General features: G+C 40.1%; 1 protein-coding gene across 3 annotated transcripts in view; it reads left to right on the plus strand.

Moving 5' to 3' along the window:
* Positions 1-2103: 2103 nt before the first annotated feature.
* The window catches only part of LOC113572409 (arf-GAP with GTPase, ANK repeat and PH domain-containing protein 1), a 47403-nt gene continuing 26688 nt past the window's right edge, over positions 2104-22818 (plus strand). For all 3 annotated transcript variants that reach the window (XM_035520143.1, XM_035520144.1, XM_035520145.1), the window contains exons 1-2: positions 2104-4323; positions 14265-14323. In XM_035520143.1, the coding sequence (XP_035376036.1) occupies positions 3141-4323; positions 14265-14323 (1242 nt within the window). In that variant the 5' untranslated portion in view covers positions 2104-3140. The remainder of the gene's footprint in view (positions 4324-14264; positions 14324-22818) is intronic.

Consider the following 22818-nt stretch of genomic DNA (forward strand, 5'->3'; position numbering starts at 1 on the left):
TTATACTAATACTACTAATAATAGTAACAATAGGGAAAATTTGTAGAGTCTGTTTATTTGAAAAGGAGAAAGGTAATGGATGCAATGTCCATGCAATATGGCATTAAAATCTAAAAAGGATTTCTAGAAAACTGTAATATAATAGTTACTTTTTTTTCTACCCTGATTAGGCTCTACTAGTACTTTCGGGAATAGGGTAAAGTAATTAAACATTCACATTATGTTGTAGAACAAACACTATACTCTATATTGTCTATATTCATATTTCATTTTTTTTGTTCAGATATTTTCCCCTTTAATGTTTATATTCATGCTTGTGTTTTCTTTATGAGTCCCTGTCATCAGTGTGAGCGGAACTCTAAAATGCCCTGAAAATGTGCAAAAAATCAAGTCACATTTATAACCGAAATAATTCATGACCCAAAGGCATGCATGAACAACAACAAAAATGTCATTATTGAAAAACAATTTATCTATGAACAATAGAAATTAGTGAAATAAAGCATTTTATTTGGTGGTAGATATTTTATATTTCCAAAACAGAAATTAAAACTGGAATTACATTACAGAGAACACGGTTCCAGGGAATATTAGGAATGCCAGTTTCTCCCAAGCTTTAGTTTTGTAGATGACTGAAGCAAGTTGTCTTGCAGTATCTCCCTTTATTTTGCATCATCCTTCCATCCTTTAATTTAAACAATATTCAGAGTTGCAGCTGAGGAAAAGCAACTCTATAAAGTTATACTGTAATTATTCTGTAACCTTCATATTTCACTGTTGGGATGATGTTTATAAATGGGTATTAGGATTGCACCACACATACCATTTTGAATTTTAGCTATATTTTTGTTTCATCAGACTACAGAACTGTATGCAGTATTTAACTGGGTCACTGATGTTTTCTGTATGTATTTACTGCAATTGTTTTGCAGCAAAGTAGGCAAATACTTTACTGTATGTATATTGTATTTGAGGTGAATATTTGTTCCTCGAGTCATTTAAATAGGATATTTAGAAGGCCACACCATTTCTACAATATGTATTAGACTGTCTGAAGCTAAATGGTCTGTGTGCATGTCTTAGTTTTTGTGCCTGTGGAATTCAAGCATACAGATTTGAATAAATATACAAGAAGGAATGAACGTTAGCAGTTTGTATGGTGGTTTGGTGCTAATGGTATTGATATCATGCATTACTGAATCTATTACCTGTGTAATTTGCAGAGTTATACTTCTTCATCCCTCACACAGATAGTGAAGAAACATTAGATCTGATTGTACATAAATGAGCTGAGAAATCATGTATTTCAGTAACTTAGTAACAATAGAGAAAGTGAATTATTTACTCTCACACTCTCAGTCCATCGCACCTTCTCTCTACAACCTCCACTTATTTTGCCCTTCTTGTTGTGTGATCTGCAGCTGTGCTCTTTCCCCTTGTTTCTTTTTTTCATTCTGCCCTGTGTTGTGAGCAACTACCCAAATATTCCTCCGGATTCATCACCACATCCCATTTTATAGAGACACATACAAGGGGGACAATATTAGGAAAAGCAAACGATAAAAAGAATTATACACAAGAAAATAGTTCAGTCAAGGTCTGTCACTGAAAAAAAAAAATAGAGCACTGAATCATTGCCGTGACTACTGAATGAAAGAGTAAGCATGTGTGGGAGTGATAACATCTTACAGCAAGCTGGCTTATGGAAGACAAGAGTCTTTTATTCTTATTTTCCAGGGAGCACTTTATAATAAATGATAAATTAATTGTTCTTTATTAGCTGAGATTTATTTTTACTCTGTACATCTATGCTTCTTTTTGGTTCCTCTCATTTCACATTTGATGTGTTGAGTGTGCACATCTGTGGTGTTCTCTCATCCATTCTGGCTGTGTGACTCGTCCAGAGAAGGGAAGGGTGGCTTTGAGGGGGAGGAGAGATAGAGGAGGGGCTCAGAAGGATTGAATGCATTTTATCTCTCTCTCCCCCTCCCCTCCACTCCCTCCCTTCTCAGTAAAATTTGACTTGCTAATTGCATGAGACATTGTAGAGAGGGAGGGAGACAGAGAGAGAGACCAAGAGAGAGAAAGAGAGCATGAGGAGCGAGAGCAAGAGAGCGAGAATGCAGTGGTAAAAGACGATTGGTTTTCTACGGCTTCCAGAAAGGCATCCGCTGTCCTTCGCTTTTCCTGTGCCGACTGTATTGCAGAATGAAGGCAAATGAACATGCTTTCTTTCTGCCACTGGACTGACATTAACTGTAAATTTCCAGCATCTGATGCCTTGGCTTGCAGTTAGAAACCTTTTTTTCTCTCCGTACAATTTTTTCCCAAACAAACGGTCTCCCTGTTCTGAATCAGGTTGGCTTTCATTGTCTTCTATTTGCAGCTTGCGTATGGACACAGAAGACCAATCACATAATGCGGATTACGCGACACAATCACTTGCCAATCCGTCAATTGAGCAAACATTTGCTATACAACAAAACATTGATCTGGAGGAATTAAAGCGCCCAACCGGGGAAATAAACAGGTGGAACAGAGACACATGGCAAGGACTCTTTCGAGACTAACAGAAATTTCCTTTAAATGTGGATGGACAGCAAAGGATTTTCCTCAATTTTATTCATACCTCAGAATGCATAATTCCGAGGTCTAGACCATACTGTAACCTACTGTCTGAAAATCCCAGACGGTGAATTGCACTTCCACAAATCAAAAAGGGAAGGAGGGATCTGATGCACACCATTTGAGGAAGAAGCTTCTGTACATGAACCAGGATATATGCAAGATATATACATTATGTTCCTTGCATTGATCTGAAGGACTAAGCCTCCTTTGCTGAGTTTTGTAACATCAAATCTACTTTTTTAATGTTCTCTGCTATTTCAGGTAGTAGTTATTCATGATGTGCTCTAAAAAGCTAAAAGACTGTATTTGAGTAAGCTATACATGTAAAAAAAAAAGAGTTTTGGTTTTTTTTTGCTTTGGTTTCTTAATGGTCACCTAGATATTTGATGGCCTATACTTGCTTTACCTATTGGGTGCATCTGGTAGATCTGCTTCGTGTTGACTTTACTATCTCTCAGTTCACTGTATGACTGTATTTGCTTAAAGGGCTCTAAGACTCCACTACCATCCCCATGAGCCACTCAGGCACTTTGCAGCGACGAACCACCTACCTCATCTCCCTCACTCTGGTCAAGGTTGAGGCTGTAGGGACTGATGATGGGACTGAGCCAACAAAAACATTGGCTCCAACCACAGCCCCAGCCCTTTCCCAGGGCCTGGAACATGGAGCAAAAACAAGGGAGGAGTTACAGGTGGAAGACATAAGCACAGCTCCAGAGATTGAGAAGAGCCCTGGATGTTTTGAGGAGCAGAAGGTTGAGGTTAGGGGATGGAAGTCAAATAATGAGATGAAACCTGGGAGCAAATTTGGATGTGCAGTCAGAGCTCCACCACCGAAAGCCAAAGGGATAAGCTGCCCTCTTGTCCTAAGTAATTACAAGGACAGAGAACTTCACAGAGAGATTAGGGCAGAGTCTTCTGCTAAAATTTCCCCTGATAATGAAGAGAAGAGAAGTGACATAAAAAGAACAGAAACATCTAAGCCTGATATTTACAAAACAGAATTTTACACACAAACACCAGAAAAGGCCTCAGATGTCGTTGTGTCTAATGGGGCTTCGGTACGTTCCAGCCTCCCAGTCCATCTCAGTCAACGTCCTGAAGCCCTGCTGAGAGCTGCAGTAACTATGAATCGTCGTGAGCTCAAAGAGGCCAGCAAGAGCATCTCCTCATCTGCCAAGAGCTTGGACTGTCAGGTCAGAGAGCACTCGCCCCCAGTGACAATCACTATGACAATGGGACCATATCGGGCCTCTTGGTCTGAAAGTGAGGGGAGAGGCATGTACCAACGTATTGGCATAGAGCCTTTAATGGTTGCAAAAGAAGCATATACAGGACCTGGGCTTGTAGCTCTGGATAGTCCTCAGGTGGAAAAGCTTAGAACAATATCAACCTCACTCCCAGCCCCTGCCACACGGCCACCAATGAAACCACAGCGAAAAGGCAAGAGCCGTACACTGGATAACAGTGACCTGCACTTGCTTTCAGAGGACCTGAAAAAAGGAAAGGAGGCCCAGGTTGGAGCCTCAGCTGGACAGCGTGCTTCTACCCATGCCTCAGGAAAAGACCGAAAAATGCTGAAGTTTATCAGTGGCATTTTCACGAAGAGTACCCAGTCTCCTGCAACACCAGCAGTCCCTGCCACTCCAATCCCTCTTCACAGACCCATGCAGAGAGGGTCCAGTGAGGAAGAAGGTTAGTATTAATTAAAAAATTAAAATTATTAATTCATCACACATTTTATTAGTTGCCATCTTGTATCTATAATATACTAAGCTACTCTCATGCTTAGATACTAAAGTAACAGGTACTTACTTGGTGCTTCCAACTGATCATCTATCCTATAGCAAGTTCTTCTTCAATAAAGTCCTTTAAGATATCTTTATCCTTTAAGATCTATCTTAGGATATATGCTTCTTGCATGCAAATGACTGTGGTATTCCTAAAATTTTAAAAGGAGTGTGTAATGATGGAGGCACAGAGGAGGTACCACATGTCTGTAAAGGAACTGTAGGATGAATAGGCTAGAACACACAAATTCCATCAGTCCAGGTTTTCAGCTGATAATTTAATACTCTGAAATCAGAAAGTATAGACAATTTTTTATTATCCTTAATGCAATAATTCATCCAAATGCATAATTCATAACCCTATTAACCTATAGTTTCATATCAAATGTTAATGCAACAATTTTTCAAAACAATTCAGTGAATGCAACAGATGTCCATGTCTAATTCAAATATCATTTTTTAAATATAGATGAACATTGTAATTTATTAGATAGTTTTAAGTGTGCATATATAGGAAATATAAACAGTAAGATAGTAATGTGATTTTCTTGTAAAAGTGATAGTATACCTTTAATCATTAAGTGACAAAACACATGAAATGTTAAAATAATATTATATTAGTTTCCCTCAGAGACTAAAATGCTGAAGGAAGATGTGCAAAGGAAGATATTAAGATGGGAGTGGCACACCGGGCTGCTGTGGTACTCTTGTAGATGTAGCTTGCCACTATAAAAACTAGTATGTTTGCTGAAACCTTTCATTTCATTTGTTAACTTTACTTCAACATAATTTGTTGTCATGACAAAAATGCACATTTTATAAATAATAGTTAATAAGGAATAGCAGGAAATTAAAAAGACATACACAGTTTGTGCATGTCCTATGGTGAGCTATTATTATTAATATTATTAACTGAACTATGATGAGGTGTGAACAGTAAATACTTGTGCTTGTGTACATGGCTGTTTCTATATATGTTTGTATACATGGCTGTTTCTATAAACATGTTTAACATACAGGAGAAAGGTTGTTTCTACAGGATAGGTTGCCATGGCAACAGCAAGCAGGGAGAAATGTCAGTTGCATGGATGGTGGTGTATGGATGGAAAAGAGAGGGAATGAGAGAAATATGAGTTACAAGGTGGGGGGTTCTGGAATAATACCCAAAGCAGTTGCCCCAAAAAGGAATGAAGGAATGAAACTGCTTTATTATTGAGAAGATCTTGCACATTAATTCTTGAACTCAAAAGATACAAAAGACTTGTGTTGTCTGAGTGAGCCTGGATATGCATGTACGTGTGGCCTTCATGTGATTTCATACAAAAAACATTTTGTCTCTGTCTCTTTCCCTCTGTGTGTGTGTGTGTTTGTCTCTCTTTCGTGTGTTTGTGTATGTGTCAAGGAATGGTAATTGTTAGATGCCAAAATGATAAATAATTAAGAGGGAGTTATCCTCTTGACTGCTCTGTGGACAGCTGTGCTTGAAACTGATGTAACAGTTGGGACTCACCTGCATGCCAGCAAGTGCATCCTGGTCAAAATGTTACAGATGCATATATTTATATGTTAGATATAATACATAACTTCTGTCAGAAACCTCAGAAGTGCTTGATGACTCATATAGGTGAAGTCTGGCTTTGAAGTTTCCTCTGCAAAATACAGTTGTAATCATCATTTAACCCACGAACAGAGTGAGCTTGAAAGAGTGTAGGCGATTGAAGTGGAGGGAGCAAGGTGGAGACTGGATAGAGACAAAGAGTGTGAAGGAGATAAAAATTGGCAAGAATAAATGGAAAATGTAGGGGTCGGTACTGAGTGAAAGGCTTGTCGTAAATTAGAATGATACATTTATAACAAACATGAGTCTAACATAACCAACATGAGTCTAATAACCAACATTAACCTAACATGACCAACATGAGACTAACATAATTACTATAAACCTAATGACCAATGTATCTAACATAACCAACATGAGTCTAACATTAACAACATGAGACCAACATAACCAGCATGAGTCATATGACCAACATGACTCTAACATAAATAACATGTGTCTAATGTCTACCGTGAATCTAATAAAATTAACATGAGTCCAACATAACCAACAGAAGTTTAACATAACCAACATGAGTCTAACAAGCGATATGAGACCAATATAAACATGAGTCCAACATGCATCATTTGCTTTTCTGCATTTACATATAAAACAATATTTTGGTGAGAGGCTGGGCAATTTTATTAAATTTGCTCCAAATTGGTTTTTTTTAGCTAAATGTTGTCCTGTCAAATTGCTCCTGGCATATACAGTATTATTAGATAGATAATAGCTCACATTAGTTAGTATTCTAGCTAAGGTTAACTGAAAGTAACTGCTATAATATAACATACATATTTTATATTTGCCTTTATCTAAAGTCTGCAGTCTTTGTTTTAATTACTAGCATTAATAGCATTGGTTGATTTCGCTTTCTGCAGTATAAATGCCTGTTCATTATGTATTTTTGCACGCTGTAATGCTAAGTGGTAAGGAGGTGGAACATGTGCAGAGAAGAGCGAGATTTATTATGGGCAAATCCAGAGTCATTGTAACAGTCCAGGGTCAGTGAGCCAAAAGAGTCTGGGAATACATGATCAACTAAATGAAACAAAAGCACACGATGACAAACAGGGAATGCAGGCTATAACAAAGTGGCTAGGATCAATGAAGGCTAGAATAAACACAAGGTTAGGAAACACGAACAACTAGGAATTAGAAACAGGCTAAGAATCACACAAACAGCAGCTAGACTTAACACATGGAGACTAGAAATACAATGACCAGCAAAACACAGGCAAAAAAAAAACAAAAAACAGGTTTTACATACACAGGGTAATGAGGACTTAACTAGACACAGGTGCAACTAATGAGGGGCGGATAAAACGAAACTAAGGAATTGAACCACAACAAGGAAGTAAAGCAAAACAAAGACACAAGACAGGGAAGTCATGGAGACAGGGATGCTAGGAAGGTCACTGATCATGACACACGCTACATCCAAGTATGTTTTCAGAATTTCTGTCAACCATAGTTTTTTGTTCCTGCATACTCATATGCTGGACACCAAAGAGGGGTATTCCTGAAGACAAATATGGGCAAAAATCATATATTCTACATTTTAGAAGTACATTTTTTACATATTTTAAGTGTAATAAGTGTAAATTCTCCTGCCACTTAAAAACCATACATGATAGAAAAATTCTAAATTATCTACTGTCCACAATGAGTAAAATTGGAACAAATTCAATAAATGACTTCATAAAACTGAATATTTTAGATTTCAATAACAGTCAGTAATAAATGTTGAGAGTATAACATCTACACTATTTTAGAAGCCTATTGTTGATTGTTTGATATAATTATACTGTACACAAAACATCTTACATTATACACTGTGACAACCCGAGTGCCGCAAGGCAAGGAGCAGGACGCACGGACCTCTCTTGATAGAGACACATTTATTTACGTAAGACATGAACGATAAACAATAAACGTTGATGGCACTCACACAACAGACCAGTGAAATGTGCAGTAAACGATAAACAACTACACTAACACATGGTGAACGTGAACACAAACAGATAACATGAACATCTAACATGCACAGTGACTGATGATGTGGTACAACACACAGGGGTTTAAATGCAAACCTAAATGAAACAAAGAATAAGGTGCAGGTATGTGTTTAACAAGGGGCTGTGGAAACAAACAAGAAGGAAGTAGCACTGAACACAGTCAACAATAAACTCCCACTGCATGTGGCAGTCCGTACCACGTGATCAGTGGGAAGAGGAGTATACCGTGACATACACATGGTCCTAACTGTTTTAAACCAAATCTTTGCACAGTTTTATTAATTGTAACAGTGAAACATAATATGATATAATTACTTTTTATTTAGCCATGCCACTCTGACAGTGAACAAATATGTTTTAGGGCTTTGTGTATGTAATAAATTAATAAATGGCTACTGTTACTTTCAGTACTTCCTATAGAGGCTGTTATGTTATATATATTGATTGATTACTTTATAAGGTATCTCTTATTCTATAACTGTTCTAAATAGGCTTACACATTTTTTTAGTCAGTTGTAACATGGTATCCTGTACCCTGTATAGGTTGTGTCAGTCTTAACAGTTAAACTCTTAAATGGTCTGATTTAGACACATGAGCAAGTAATAATTATTAGTTGGATGCTTTAATATTTATTTATACTGCAGATTATAAATAGGGCTATATATGCCTTTCATCACATTCATAAAATCTTTTCATCACAGGTCAGAGTTGAAGGTGTTGTGCAGTATTTTCATCATTCCAAGGACAGCGCACTTCTGATCTGAGATTGATGTCTGTCTTGGAGCTATTGCTCCAACTTCCAAGGGATCACAGCTCTAAGTGCCCTTATCACAGCTGTGGCAATCTTGGTGTTAACCTTCCACATTCACTCTTCCACTCCACAGTATTTTTCCATCTTCCCATATTCCCCCCTCTGAATGGTTACATCAGTTGGGCTTGCCACATTGATTACCAAAGCAATTGTTGGTTCTTCATTGCTCAATTTTCTGTCTGGATCAGAAAGTCCCACAAGATTTATTTTATTTATTAGCTTAATTTTTTTACATAAGTCATGGCTGGTCCCATTTAGATTTGGGGAGGTGTCCAGCACATATGTCTTACATATTTTTCTGTATATGATCCCTACCTATCAGTCATTTACCATGCTAATACATGCAGGTTTGTCTCAGAGGCTCCTTTGCTCAGACTGCATATTAGGTCTTGTCTAATGTAATGCACCCCTCTTATGATCTAGTGATTAGTGCCGCTGTGCTAATCTTCAATCCTGCTGTTTCCAGCCATTTGCAGGATTATCTTATGTTCGTCACCTCTGCAATCTGTCAATGGTACATTCCATGGAGGGGCTTATTCTGCCATGACACCTCTTCTGTTTCCATGGTATCCATGTCCCCTATGTGTCTGAGGCACATCATCAGTCTCATCCTTGTGGCAGATACTTGTATGTTTAGTGTCTCATTATAGACAGTGGATCGTAAATAAACCATTTTTTTTCTCCTTAGCTAATTATCATGTTTTTGTTTACTGAGTTGGATAGGGCCATAAACTATATAACATTATAGCTATATAATATATAATGTAATGTTAATGCTAAATAGATTGCATGATATAAATATAATGGCATAAATATAATGTCAATCTTTGCTTTTAGTTGGGTTTGTTTGCATTTTAACTACTGCTCTTTTTGCTTCTCTTTGTGTTTTAAATGAGATTTAAATGTGTTTTAAATTTTAAATGAGATTTAATCACAGTTGCTGACCATAATGTATCACTTCCCCACTGCATTACCACTTTACCCAACCATTTTACCCAAATAATATGTAAGTTGACAGACAGATTTTGACTAACTGTGATAGCTTTATATTAGTTTTAGATTTCATAATAAATCTAAAACCCTATAAGAATTTTTTATAAGAACATTTTTTCCTGTTTTTAGAGGTGAGCAAGTTGGGTTCATGATTACAGATCATTATCAAATGTTTTGGTTATGTAAAATTTGTTCATATATTGTGATGTGGTGAAACATCACAATATAAAGCGAACCTTTTGCTTTATATCTTTATTCTCAGACTTGCACTCTTTCCCATGCATACAGACCAAAACTGTAAATTCACAGGCCATGCACCTGCACATTGTCCTTGTTAATGAACTGGAGTCTCTTTGATAATTTCCCCTCGAGCCTGTTACAATTAATTAGCACTCCTCTCATTCATCCAGTGCATTCTTTTTGCATCCCCAGTCCCATTTTGTGCTATCTGGACCCATCACTCAGCATGTTCAGCGGCACTGCCAGCCCAACAATGGCATGCCTCCTCTGCTGAAAGTGCTATCATATGCAGCAGAGAACCCAAGTGGCTTTGAACGCTTTCCTCTGGGCCTTTCAGGGTTAACATTAATTATTGTCAGTGACATCCCAGTAACCCAAATCTGTTGGTTGTGAACTTCAGACTAGTCAGTTCAAAGGTATAATGGTAAAAAAGAATCAAATCTCTTACAAATACAAACATAAAATGCATACATGTATATACAGCAAACCTGGTAGCTAGCTGTAAGGAATGGCTGCCCTCCTGGCCTCCCTATTTTTGTAGTTTCCCAGTCGTGTCTGTTTTCCTTTGTGTCTCTGCTCTGTTCCTTTGTTTCATTTTCGCTGCCCTTCATCTGCTGCTTCGTTCCGGTCCATGTTTTGGTTCTTGCTGTTCCCATGTTCGCCTGAGTCTGTTTAGTGCATGATTGTTTTAGTTATTTGTACCCTGTGCTTGCTCTTCTACTTTGTTGGTTATTTTTGGTAAGTCGCGCTCATTCTGCCCTGTTTCAATTCTGCTCGCTGCATTGTCGTCACCCGTGCGTTTCGTTTGTCTAGTTCATGTGGTGTTCTACCTCGGTGTCTTCCCCTTGCCCCTGTTCATTTTGCCCTTGGTGATCGTTTCCCTTGTTAATAAACCGCCCACTGCACATGCATTCTGCCTCGTGCTTGTTCCTAAGGGACTTCGTTACAGAATAATCAAACTGTTGCTAAGAAAATTCAACAGGAGGGCTTCAGTCTGTCGCCGCTTGTTCCGTCATCTTCGGTTCAGCAACCCTCACGCCACGCTATGAGGGACACTGGACTGCTGCCAGAGGGGGAGCTTGCTTATCTCAAGACTCTGCTCTCCACTCTCAGGGAGGGGAAGCCCCTGGTTTTGCCCTCACTTATGGCAGCTCCAAGTGAGTACGATTGGGAGGACAGGTCGGTAGGGAGATTCGTTATGCAGTGCCGCATATACCTCCAGTACCTGACATGCCCTCAACCCCCTGACCTAGTGAAGGTGCTGTTCACCTTTCTTTGGGGTAAAGCACTGGAGTGGGTGGAGTTAATATTCCTGCACAGAGCTCAGGAGGCTAGAACTGTGGAAGGTTTCTTCAGGCTGTTAACAGCACGGTTTGCTACAACCCCACCAAACCTGCCTTCTTTAGCTACTCCCCTCTCAGCTGCCCAGTCAGTCCCTGCCTCCAGAGTGGAGAACAGAGCCTGACCTGTCGCTATCTCTGGTGTGGTGGTCGCCACCCGGCTGGATCCAGCCCCTGCCTCCAGCGGAGAGACAACATCACTGCCCGGCCAACTCCGGTCCCTGGCGCAAGAAAGGACTCTGTCAGTTCTGTTCCTGTTCCAGTCCCCGGTGCAGGAGATGCTGCTCATCCTGTTTCTGTGCCTGGAATAGTGGATGGCATCGCCATGAATGTTCCCGGTGCGAGAGATGCCTCCTGGCCTGTTCCTTTTCCCGGCGCAAGAGACGCCACCCCTCCTGACCAAGTCCCGGTCCCTGGCGCAAGAGATGCCATTCATCCTGAGCCTGTTCCTGGCCTTGTGGTGGCCTCCTGGCCTATCCTCACCACCCAAGAGGTCTCTCAATCTGTTCTTGTACCCTATGTCAGGTCTATGCCTGTAGGTGGACCCCTGGATCTCCCTGCAGTGCTGCTGAATACTGTAGCAATGCCTCCAGACCCTGCAGCACCGCTGACCAGCTCACCCCCGTCTTTGAGCTTCCCAGACTCCCCGCTGAATGCTGCGGCCGCACCTCTGGACCTCCCGGACTCGCCGCTGAGCAAGGCAGCCATGGGCACAGGCCCGCCGCTGCTGAACATGGCGTCAGCAGACTCTGATATTCCTAGAGTGGAGAAGGCCATGTGCCAGGCCTGTCCCGGGGCCACGAGCCAGGCCTGTCCCTGTGGTCGCTCCTCCAGACTCCCCTCTGGCCCCTGTAGCTGCTACAGGTGTGCCTCCGATTACATTTGGAACTCCCTCAGACATGCCTCCTGGCAAGTCAATGATCCTTGAGGCCCCTCCATCAACCTCCCGGACCCATACAAACTCTGGTTATGCCGGGAATCACTTTTGATACTCCTCTACTCCCTGAGGCTGCTGTGCCAGCCCCCAATACTGCTCTCCTCTCCTGATTCTACATCCTCATCCTTTTCCAGCCACACTACTAGTCGGCTTGCTTTTCCCATTCCTACTTCTGTTCCAAGGTCTGCCCCGACTGCGGTGCTGGCCCAGGGTTTAGCAGGGAATCCCTTATGTGCCGCAAGCCCTGCCACTAAGCCTGGCTATAGTCCTGCCTCTGGTCCTGTCCCTTCCTTGGTTGCTCCTTGTGTTTTCCCGTCTGCTTCCAATCCTGTATTGTCATCCCTAGCTCCTCCCTTTGATCCTGTCTTTGCATTGTGTAGCCCGCTGCATCATCTGTCTAACCTGAACTCCTGTCTGTTCCAGTGTCTAGTCTGGTTCCTGTCCTAGTCCTTTCTCATTTTGCATGCCCTGGTGTTGTGCGTTTTAGTGGGGGGTTCTGTAAGGAATGGCTGTCCTCCTGGTGTCCCTATTTCTGTAGTTTCCCAGTCGTGTCTGTTTTTCCTTTGCGTCACTGCTCTGTTCCTTGGTTTCGTTTTCGCTGCCCCTCGTCTGCTACTTCATTCCGGTCCGTGTTTTTGATTCTCCCTGTTCCCATGTTCAGCTGAGTCTGTTTAGTGCATGATTTTGTTTTGGTTATCTGTACCCTGTGCTTGCTCTTTGTTGGTTATTTTGGTAAGTCATGCTCATTCTGCCCTGTTTCAATTCCGCTCGCTGCGTTGTTGTCACCCGTGCTTTTCATTTGTCTAGTTCATGTGGTGTTCTACCTCGGTGTCTTCCCCTTGTCCCTGTTCATTTTGTCATTTGTGATGTTTCACTTGTTAATAAACCACCCACTGCAAATACATTCTGCCTCACGCTTGTTCCTAAGGAAATTTGTTACACTAGATACATTACTTAAATGTTAATACATTGGTTACCTCAAGCACTCTTTGGAGAATAGACAGCTCTTGTCCTCTTCCTCTGTCCTTTTATGTCCATTTTCTTTTCTGAACACAAAACCGCTAGCATTACACATAGTGCTTCAATAGCCATGGTTACTAATTTCTTCACGCTCCTCCCCAGTGACCTCAGAAATGGATGATGCAGTGTCATCAAGAATGTCGTGTTGCCAGTGTCCATGACACAGCAAAAATTTGTCATTAAGATTGCCAAATCTGACACAGTAACCATTGTGAAAAATAAAAATATTGTGCAGTTTGTTCCCAGCATAAGACAACAGCTTTCATGTTAGAGGGAGTTAATTTTATCAAATATACTTTGTTTTGATTAAACATATTTCCTTTGGCAGAAATTTGTGCTGGACTCCTGCACCACTGATTTCATGTATGTTCCACCCATCACCACCACCAGTCCACAAAGCTCAAAAAAGAAAATTACAACAACCTAAAAAACACCCCAAATACAAGCACTCGTGCATCTTCCAGCACCAGCCGTCACACTTTTTGCACTGTGTGTGAAAGATGACTGACTTCCTCTTGTTAATATTATACACAGTAAAAAAACATATAGGCACAAATACCCAATACACTACATCTTGCATATGATACAGACACAAATTACTTTTGCACAAATGACTTTGTGGAATGTTGTGTGCCCATTTGAGACAGTTTGCGTATTTGAGCATTTTATCTTGGAATTTGTGAGAGATTTTCATTGACTAAATAAAATGAATCTTACTCTGGGTAGACATATTTCAGAGTCATGTTGGTATTGTTTGGAAAAGTTTGATTTTACTTAGGAAAAACATATTGGCTTTTTTTTAAACTCTAGTACTTAACTGTCTTACCTCTCTCTCTTTCTTTCTTTCTTTCTTTCTTTTTCTTTCTTTCTTTCTCTTTCTCCATGAAAGCGGCCTGTGCTGCAAGCCAAGAATGGATGTTGAGTCACACCATTCAAGAGCTGCATCTGGTAGGATAGCACTTCAATTTGCCAGTTACTTTGACCAATAATTATTCAATTTCAAGAGTAAAACCACCATGAATGTTTTTAAATGTTCAGTTCATGCTTTTTAATTAAATTAGTTATTATAGACGCTTTGCAGCTAAAACAGATCTTCCTTTATCTGTATAAAAATATTACATATGAACTGTAACATTGATTTATAGAGTAATGATCAGTTTAGTACATTTAAAAATCTATTTCACCAGGTTGGCCTACTCAATCAAATTTGTTTTGTACAATGTAAAGGTATTGTCACAGGGAGTGAGGCAAAGTACATAGATGAAGACATAGATGAGCAACATTTATTAAGGCCAAATCTATAACCATTAGTCTCAGAACAGTCCATGACACAAAGCAAAAACATGAAACAAAGACAAACACAGAGAACAAGTCAAAAACATTCAGGCACTTACAAAACAGAATGACATAAGGTAGGTACAATATCCACCTTTGCAAAAATGAAGTATAAATACACAAAACAAAAAAAACCTGATACAAATAAGGGGTAGAAAAATCAACATGACAGAAATAGATACCCACATGGAGCAGGTTACCATAGAAACCATGGTGCCAGAGAAGGGGAACTATGATAGAATCCCTAACAATATGCACGGCTCCTAAAATGCAAAACAAACAGAATGCAAGCCAAAACAAGAACAAAAACGAACAACACAGAAAACATGACTAGACACAGACATGAACAGGGGCCAGGGTGAAGATGGAAGCAGGAGCAAAGGCAGGAATAGGAGCTGGAATGAAGGCAGGAGCAAGAGCTGGGGTGACAGGAAAACCACAATGGGAATGGGACCAGAACTAGGGGATGAAGAACAACAGATGCAGGAACAGGAACAAGGACAGTTATGGGGACATGTACACTCACGGGCATGGTGACACATGCAAAAGCAGACACATGGACAGAGGGTAACAACAATGGGCAAAGGGATAGATACAGAGACTGGACAAAATCAGGAAAGGGAGATAGAAAGAACACAGGGGTAGAAGAGAAAGCTATTGCGGTAGCCACAGGAGATGGGAAGGCTATTGAAGCAGGTAGAGGAGACAGAAAGCCCGGTGAGATGGGCACAGGAGACTGGAAGGCCAGCAAGATTTGAAGGTTGGCTGATCTGCCAGGTCTGGCAGGTCCAGTGCCATGGCAACATCTGGTGGCGGGTCCGGCAGGTCTGAAAGCACCTTCTTGGGATCATAGCATGATAGAAGCAGTGCCCTCCTAGTAGAGGAGGGCAGTGGAGGCAGTGCCCCTGAGAAAGGCATGGCTGGATACAGGATACAGGGTGGTGTCTTCAACGCCAGAAAGAAAGCTTGGAGTGGCATCTTCCATGCCACAGACAGGAGTCATGGCTCAGGCTGGGGCAACAGAGACACACAGACAGCGAGGCCCCTAGGCACTCTCGCAAGCCCAAGCATTCCAGTTACAAGAGCAGTAACACTACCAGGACTGCACCAACTCACTATCCTGGAAATAAAATAGCACTGGCACAGAAGTGAAAACTATGTGCACCTGGGTAAAATCCAGTGGGGGAATCTAAGGAACCTCCTTGAGTGACAATGAGACACCTTTTTCCCCACAGTGCCAGGGAATTTGCTCTCACTGGGTTGGTGCCATTGGGACTGGACCAACTTGGGCAGCTTTGGCAAAGTATGCAGAGTTTTGTCCCAACAGAACAACCACATACTGATATGTTGCTTGCTCACTGCATCCTTGGATGCAGGATGCAAGGGCACCGGTGATAAATGTTTATTAATGGAAAGTCCTCTGAGTATCTTTATAATCTATCTAGTTTACCAGGTTGACCTACCATGTCATTATTAGTTTTGAGCACTGTAGGCAAATGCATAGGTGAGGGACGTTTATTAAGGTCACATCTATAATCATTAGTCTCAGAATGGTCCATGGTCAAGAAAACAGAAGTCAACAAACCTAACTTTGACATAAGGAGATGACATAAGGAGAAACAAAAGGAAACCAAAAGACACAAAGCAAAAACAGGAAATAAAGAGACAATCACAAAAACATACAAAGAAGGCCTGGCTCGTTCTATTGGGTTCTATCAGGATTCTGTGCAGGCCAGTCAAGTTTTTCCACACCAAACTCACTCATCCATGTCTTTATGGAGCTTTCTTTGTGCACTGCTGCACAGTCATGTTGGAACAGGAAGGGGCCATCTCCAAACTGTTCCCACAAAGTTGAGAGCATAAAATTGTCCAAAATCTCTTGCTATGCTGAAGCATTAACAGTTCCTTTCACTGGAACTAAGGGGCCAAGCCCAACTGAAAAACAACCCCACACCATAATCCCCCCTCCACCATGCTTTACACTTGTCAGACATATACCATTCTCCTGGCAACCACCAAATCCAGACTCATCCATTGGATTGTCAGACAGACAAGTATGATTCATCAATCCAGAGAACTCATCTCCACTGCTCTAGAGTCCAGAGCCGGCGTGCTTTACACCACTGCATCCGACGCTTTTCATTGTGCTTGGTGATGTAAGGCTTGGATGCAGCTACTTGGCCATGGATACCCATTGCATGAAGTTCTCTATGTGCTGTTCTTGAGCTAATCTGAAGGCCACTTGAAGTTTGGAGGTCTGTAATGATGGACTCTGCAGAAAGTTGGTGACCTCTGCACACTATGCACCTCAGCATCAGTTGACCCTACTCTGTCATTTTACGTGGCCTACCATTTCGTGGCTGAGTTGCTGTCTTACCCAATTGCTTCCAGTTTTTATAATTCCACTGACCATTGACTGTGGAATATTTAGTAGAGAGGAAATTTCATGACTGGACTTGTTGCACAGGTGGCATCTTATCACAGTACCACACTGGAATTCAATGAGCTAATGAGAGTGACCCATTCTTTCACAAATGCTTGTAGAAGCAGTCTGCATGCCTAAGTGCTTGGTTTTATACACCCGTGGCCATGGACATGATTGGAACACCTCAATTCAATGATTTGGATGGGTGAGTGAATACTTTTAGCAATATAGTGTATATGAGCGAAAGGTATATATTCAAAATTCTCTGGAAGCTGTGTGTATTTCATTCCTGTGTGAACATCTCTTACTTGAGTACACATGTGTCTCATCTGGAATCTTCTTCAGACACACATGCACATTTTATATATATATATATATATATATATATATATATATATATATATATAAATACATACACACACACACACATGCATATATATACATATATATACATATGCTGGCTAAAGAGCAAACAAAAAGCAAAAGCGCTGACAGTAAGTCTTGAGGCAACTGAGATGTGTATCTGTAAGGAGGTGGATGCATGTGCAGAGAAGAGCCAGATTTATTAGGGGCAAATCCAAAGTCGTAGTCGTCAGAGTAGTCCAGGTTCAGTTTACCGATACAGAGATTACTAGGATACATGACAAACAAGCAAACAAATGCACTCGAAGGGAAAACAGGAGAATCAAGCTATAACAGAGGCTAATAAACACAAAGACTAGGAAAAACATACAGACTAGGAGGCATGGAGTACAAACTTATGGGCATACAGATACTGGCTTTCAAAAACATCCAAACATACATCCATTCAATGAACAGGGTTTAAATACATGACCAATCAAGACAGGGTTTAAATACATGAACTTGACAAGACTAGAAATGAGGAACAGGTGTGGAAAACCAATGAAAGGCAGAGGAAACGAAACTATGGAATGAAACTAAAATACACAAGACAGGGAAACCATGGAAGCGAGGAAGGACTATCCGTGACAGATACAGCAAAACAATGACATAAACAAACAGGGTAGAGGTGAAGAAAACATAATAAGCAAACAGAGTGGAGGTGAAAGCAATCAATAATCAGGGGGTTGGGAAAGGTTCAGTGTGTGTAGTAATGGGTGTGTCCCTTGGGCTAGGTGCCTGGCACATCGTGACAGGAGCCAATCTGTTGATACCTTTTTATACCCCTAAAAACAGAAGGTTAACATTATAAAAAATGGAAATGTGGCAGAGTAACAAAAGACTTGAAACACTTACAGTGCTGTTACAGCTGTTACCTTCCTGATTTTCTTTTTTGTATTTGTTGCAGTGAATGCTTTTAGATTTTTAAAGAACATGTAATATTAGACAAATTGAACCTTACTAACCTTACTTAGACAAACAGAACCTTACTAACACAAAAATACATTTAAAATTTTTAATTTGATCTAATTTATCCAACCTGTTATCCAAAATGTGAATCACCCATAGGAAAAAGTAAAATCCCTTAGACAAAGTCAAATTTATTTATATAGTGATTTTTACAACAGCCGTTGTCACAAAGCAGCTTTAGACATGTCCGAGTCCAAGCCCCCAGTGACCAAACCAAGGGCAAGAGTTGCAAGGAAAAACTCCCTAGAGCATGAGGAAGAAACTTTGAGAGAAACCAAGACTCAAATGGGCCCTCTTCTGGCTGACAATAGACACCATAGTAATAACAATATAAACAATAAAGAGCAAAATAAATAGCAAGTGAAAATAATAATAATAATAATAATAATAATAATAAAAATAAAGAAATAAAAAATGAAAGTCTATTCCAGTTTTCTAGACAATCTTTTTTGGTTTCAATGGTGTACACGTGTCCGAAACCTACCTTGCATGAGACTATCTGTCAAAGGCAACAAAGAAGTAGTTGGCTGGGGTGGAGATGTGCTGGGCTACAGCACGAGGGCATTGGGGGTGGAAATAATAAGACAATAAATAATAAGATAAGAAAGGTACTACCTTTACTTCTGTAGAAGAAAGATATTACCTTTATATGAATTACCTTTACTTGGCGCTCACACCAACCATGTCCTTGAAGGTCTTTTAGGCATGGCACAAACAATCCACCCTGAGCTGATCCAATGGATCGAGGAACTTGTCGAAGAAGGTATGACTGACAACATGGAGATGCAAGCTACAGTGAAGCATTACATGAAAATCAAGATGTCCAACATAGCTACCCCCACTTATATGAAGGCATATTACTTCAGCTTAAAGCATAAATAATTACATATACCTGGCAAAAGGTAAATGTGATTCACAAAAATGGATTAGGAGAAGCGACACCATAAACTGAGAGACTATAAGAATGATGATGCACATATTTTTTCTGGTCTTCCAAAAAAGTCTTCTACAACAGAGCTAAGCACACAAGCACATCAGTGGAAAATGAACTACCTGAAGATTATCTTCATCCTTCATATCCTGTCTAAGATGAAGAATCAAGAGTTGTGAATAATAAAATCTGTTTCTCCACCAAGAAAAATGTGTTGAAGCAATGTTGGAAACAATTGATGTAAGACCACAGAATATGACCTGGCTCTATTTTTTGTGTGTGCAAACAAACTGTGGCTACATTGTTGCAGCAATGTTCATTACTCAGTTAGACTGAACATCATACATTGAGAAAGCATTAAATATTTTTAAAGGCTGGTATCCAGATGGAAAACAAATTTCTGGATGAAATTATTAGGATACAGCATGGAATGCACTTCAGAATGCATATCCAAATTCCACACAATATAACTGTAATTTCCACGGTGAGCAGAACTGCACCATAAGGATCAGGAACTCCAACGATATCTATATATGAGGCAGTAGAACAACTCCTTCGGATGCTCTGTAGCATTGCTGGAGCACCACCTGGACAGACAGAACAATGGAAATGGAGGGAAATTAAACCAAAAGAATGAACACTGAAGAAGATGTTTTTGAAGTTAAAGGATATAGTGACATCCCATGGTATACAGTTGACTTTGTAAAAACTGCCTCATGGCTCTAATGGTTTTGCTTGCATTAAAAACAACATTCTCTGTAAATATTTCTTTACAATTTTCCTGCACTACCTAGAGAGAGGATAGAAAGGGTTTCCATCCTCTTACCTCCATCAGCCTGACCTTTCAATGGACAAGAGAGAAGACTCTTATGGAAGAGAGAGATGATGTAGTTGAAACTGTAATTAAATATGACGATCTGCCAACAACATCACAAAACACAGATATTCAAGAATAGCTACGTTCCGATTATGTACCAAGATATTTATATTTGCTTCTAACATAACAATAAAAAATGCAACATGTAAGTTTGCTTCTAAAAAAAATCCCAATTTTTTCAGAGTTCTGAAACAGCCTTAATTGGGGAAAAAGAGTACAGGAACAGCTGGAGACAGGAAAATCTGACTTACGACACCACAACTGTCCAGGTCTTATATGCAGCTGGGTAATAGATGTGAAAAACACCCTTAAACAGCACCTAGAGCTATCAGGGTTAACAACGATCATTCACACATTGCACATGGCTATAAATGAGTAGGAAAAAACCCATAACCACAGATATAAAACCACTATCTCTTGTAAAACAAAGAATAGTTGGACATACACAGACAGGGTGGAAGCAAAAGCATAAACTGGTTGCTGAACAAAATGGAAGGAGAACAGACTCTGCCCAGAATGCTCTTTTGATAGATCATCTATATTAGTGTGCAATGAGCAAATGTATTTTTTGCTATTTTCGGTATCATTACCTGAGTGTTTCTCCAATAACTGCAAAGAATGTTTTTTACTCCTGTACATTTTAAGCAAATTATTAGTAATTGATTCTTGCTCTATGCTTTGCTAGTTGAAATGTTAGTACAACCATTGCACTGGCTAGATATACAGCCAAATTGAATTAATCCAGTCTATTATGTAACTCAACTGAATTACTAAGTAATTGCTAAAGTAAATGCTAAAGAAATAAATATGAATAAAATCTTGTAGCCTGGTGTAATGGTTACAATATTTAAATAGTTACGTTCTTACCTGTTAACTGATTGCTCTTTGGTTTTATCACTGAAATACACTGTGGCTAAATATGAATCACTCAGACTGCGAAATCATGGTGTATTGTTGGTTAAACTTGGCTTTGAACGTTTGTGCAAAATATCATGGGAAGGCATGCCCAGCGGATGCAATCAGTATCTCCTGAACTGGATGTTTGATGAATTATAAAGATTTATCAGGTTACCCTGGAAATTAAAGGTTGTGCCTTTTGTAGTACACAACACATTTCGGAAATGTAGCCCACATGTTTTCATTTGGATGAATATGTTTGTGTAATTGCAGCGTGATGGGTCTTCACAGCCACCATACTAAAGCCTCTTTTGCGAACCTCTTTCTTTCAGTCCCAGCACCAATTTCTTTTCCATGTATGCACATGCCCAAGGATTTAATTTCTTAGGGCATTTTCACAGAAGAGCTTTTTTCCAGACCCAGGTCCACTTGTTCCATGAGTTTGGTACATTTGGTCAAGTGTGAAAGTTGTTTTCAAGCCCGGGAGCAGTCCAGAGCACCGACCACTGGTCCTTCTGAAATTGGTGGTCTGGGGTTCGCTTTTAGCGAGCTCTGGAGTGGTGTGCAGTAGGTGTGGAAGCTCTCTGCTCCCGGCACCGCATGTGTAACCTGGCTGATTCAACTTATTGCGTTACTTCCCTTTTCAAGTTTCATGTATTTTCTGAGTAAATAAATGCTTACTATCCAGATAAACGTTTTAAGTCCATTTTTCAGGTACCCATCATTTTTGCAAAGCACTGTAACTGCAGTTTACAGGGGGAAAAAAGCAATCTATAGATGTTCAATGCAACAAAATATATATTTTTATATGAGAACGGCTCCTTGTTTGCAGGTGCTTCTGCATGGTGAAATCCCATGCATCCCAAAAGCACTGTTGTGTGTGAAAGCAAAACATCGATAATCGGTCATGGGTATGGACTCAAATATTTGGGACAAGTGAGAAAATGCTTTTAAAAGAAAAGCAAATTTGAGCTGCAACATCTGGCTCACATTCTTATCCCCAGCAATTTTCCAAGCGAAGTTATGCCTGTGGGCATTACCTATTGAGATTCTTTGTTGTGTATGGATGTGGGTACACCAGGCCCATGGTATGCATCATAACTTCCAAGGAAACAGGAACTGGACATTACAATGACAGGACTGTCATCCAGAAAACCCACTGTGCCCTTCTGAGGCAGTGGGATATATCTGGACTACAACCCCAAAGGCCTCTAATACAAAGCCTGAGTGGACATGTCTACCTTTTCCCTTATCTCATTAGGTGTAAGATGGTGACTAGTGAGCAAGTAGAAGTGAAAGTGGAGAAGAAACATTCAAGATCCACATCAGCAAATGCATCAATGCATTGGCATTGATACCTGCATGCATCAGAATTAATCCCTGTATTTCAACAGCATTCTAGTTCATTGGTATCTTGTACTCTAACCTATTGTACTGGCTAGGATGTATTCTATGAGTAAATGACAAAACAGTTTTGTTTTTCACTCTGGATAAGAGCGTCTGTCAAATGCTATAAATGTAAATCTATATATAAGATCCATCACTGGTGAAAAACCTCACTGAGTACCTAGCCTTTACTGTCATTTTGTCCTACCTATTCAGCAGCA

This window comes from Electrophorus electricus, chromosome 20 (genome assembly GCF_013358815.1).
Source record: "Electrophorus electricus isolate fEleEle1 chromosome 20, fEleEle1.pri, whole genome shotgun sequence".
In the NCBI taxonomy this organism is placed as follows: Eukaryota; Metazoa; Chordata; class Actinopteri; order Gymnotiformes; family Gymnotidae; genus Electrophorus; species Electrophorus electricus.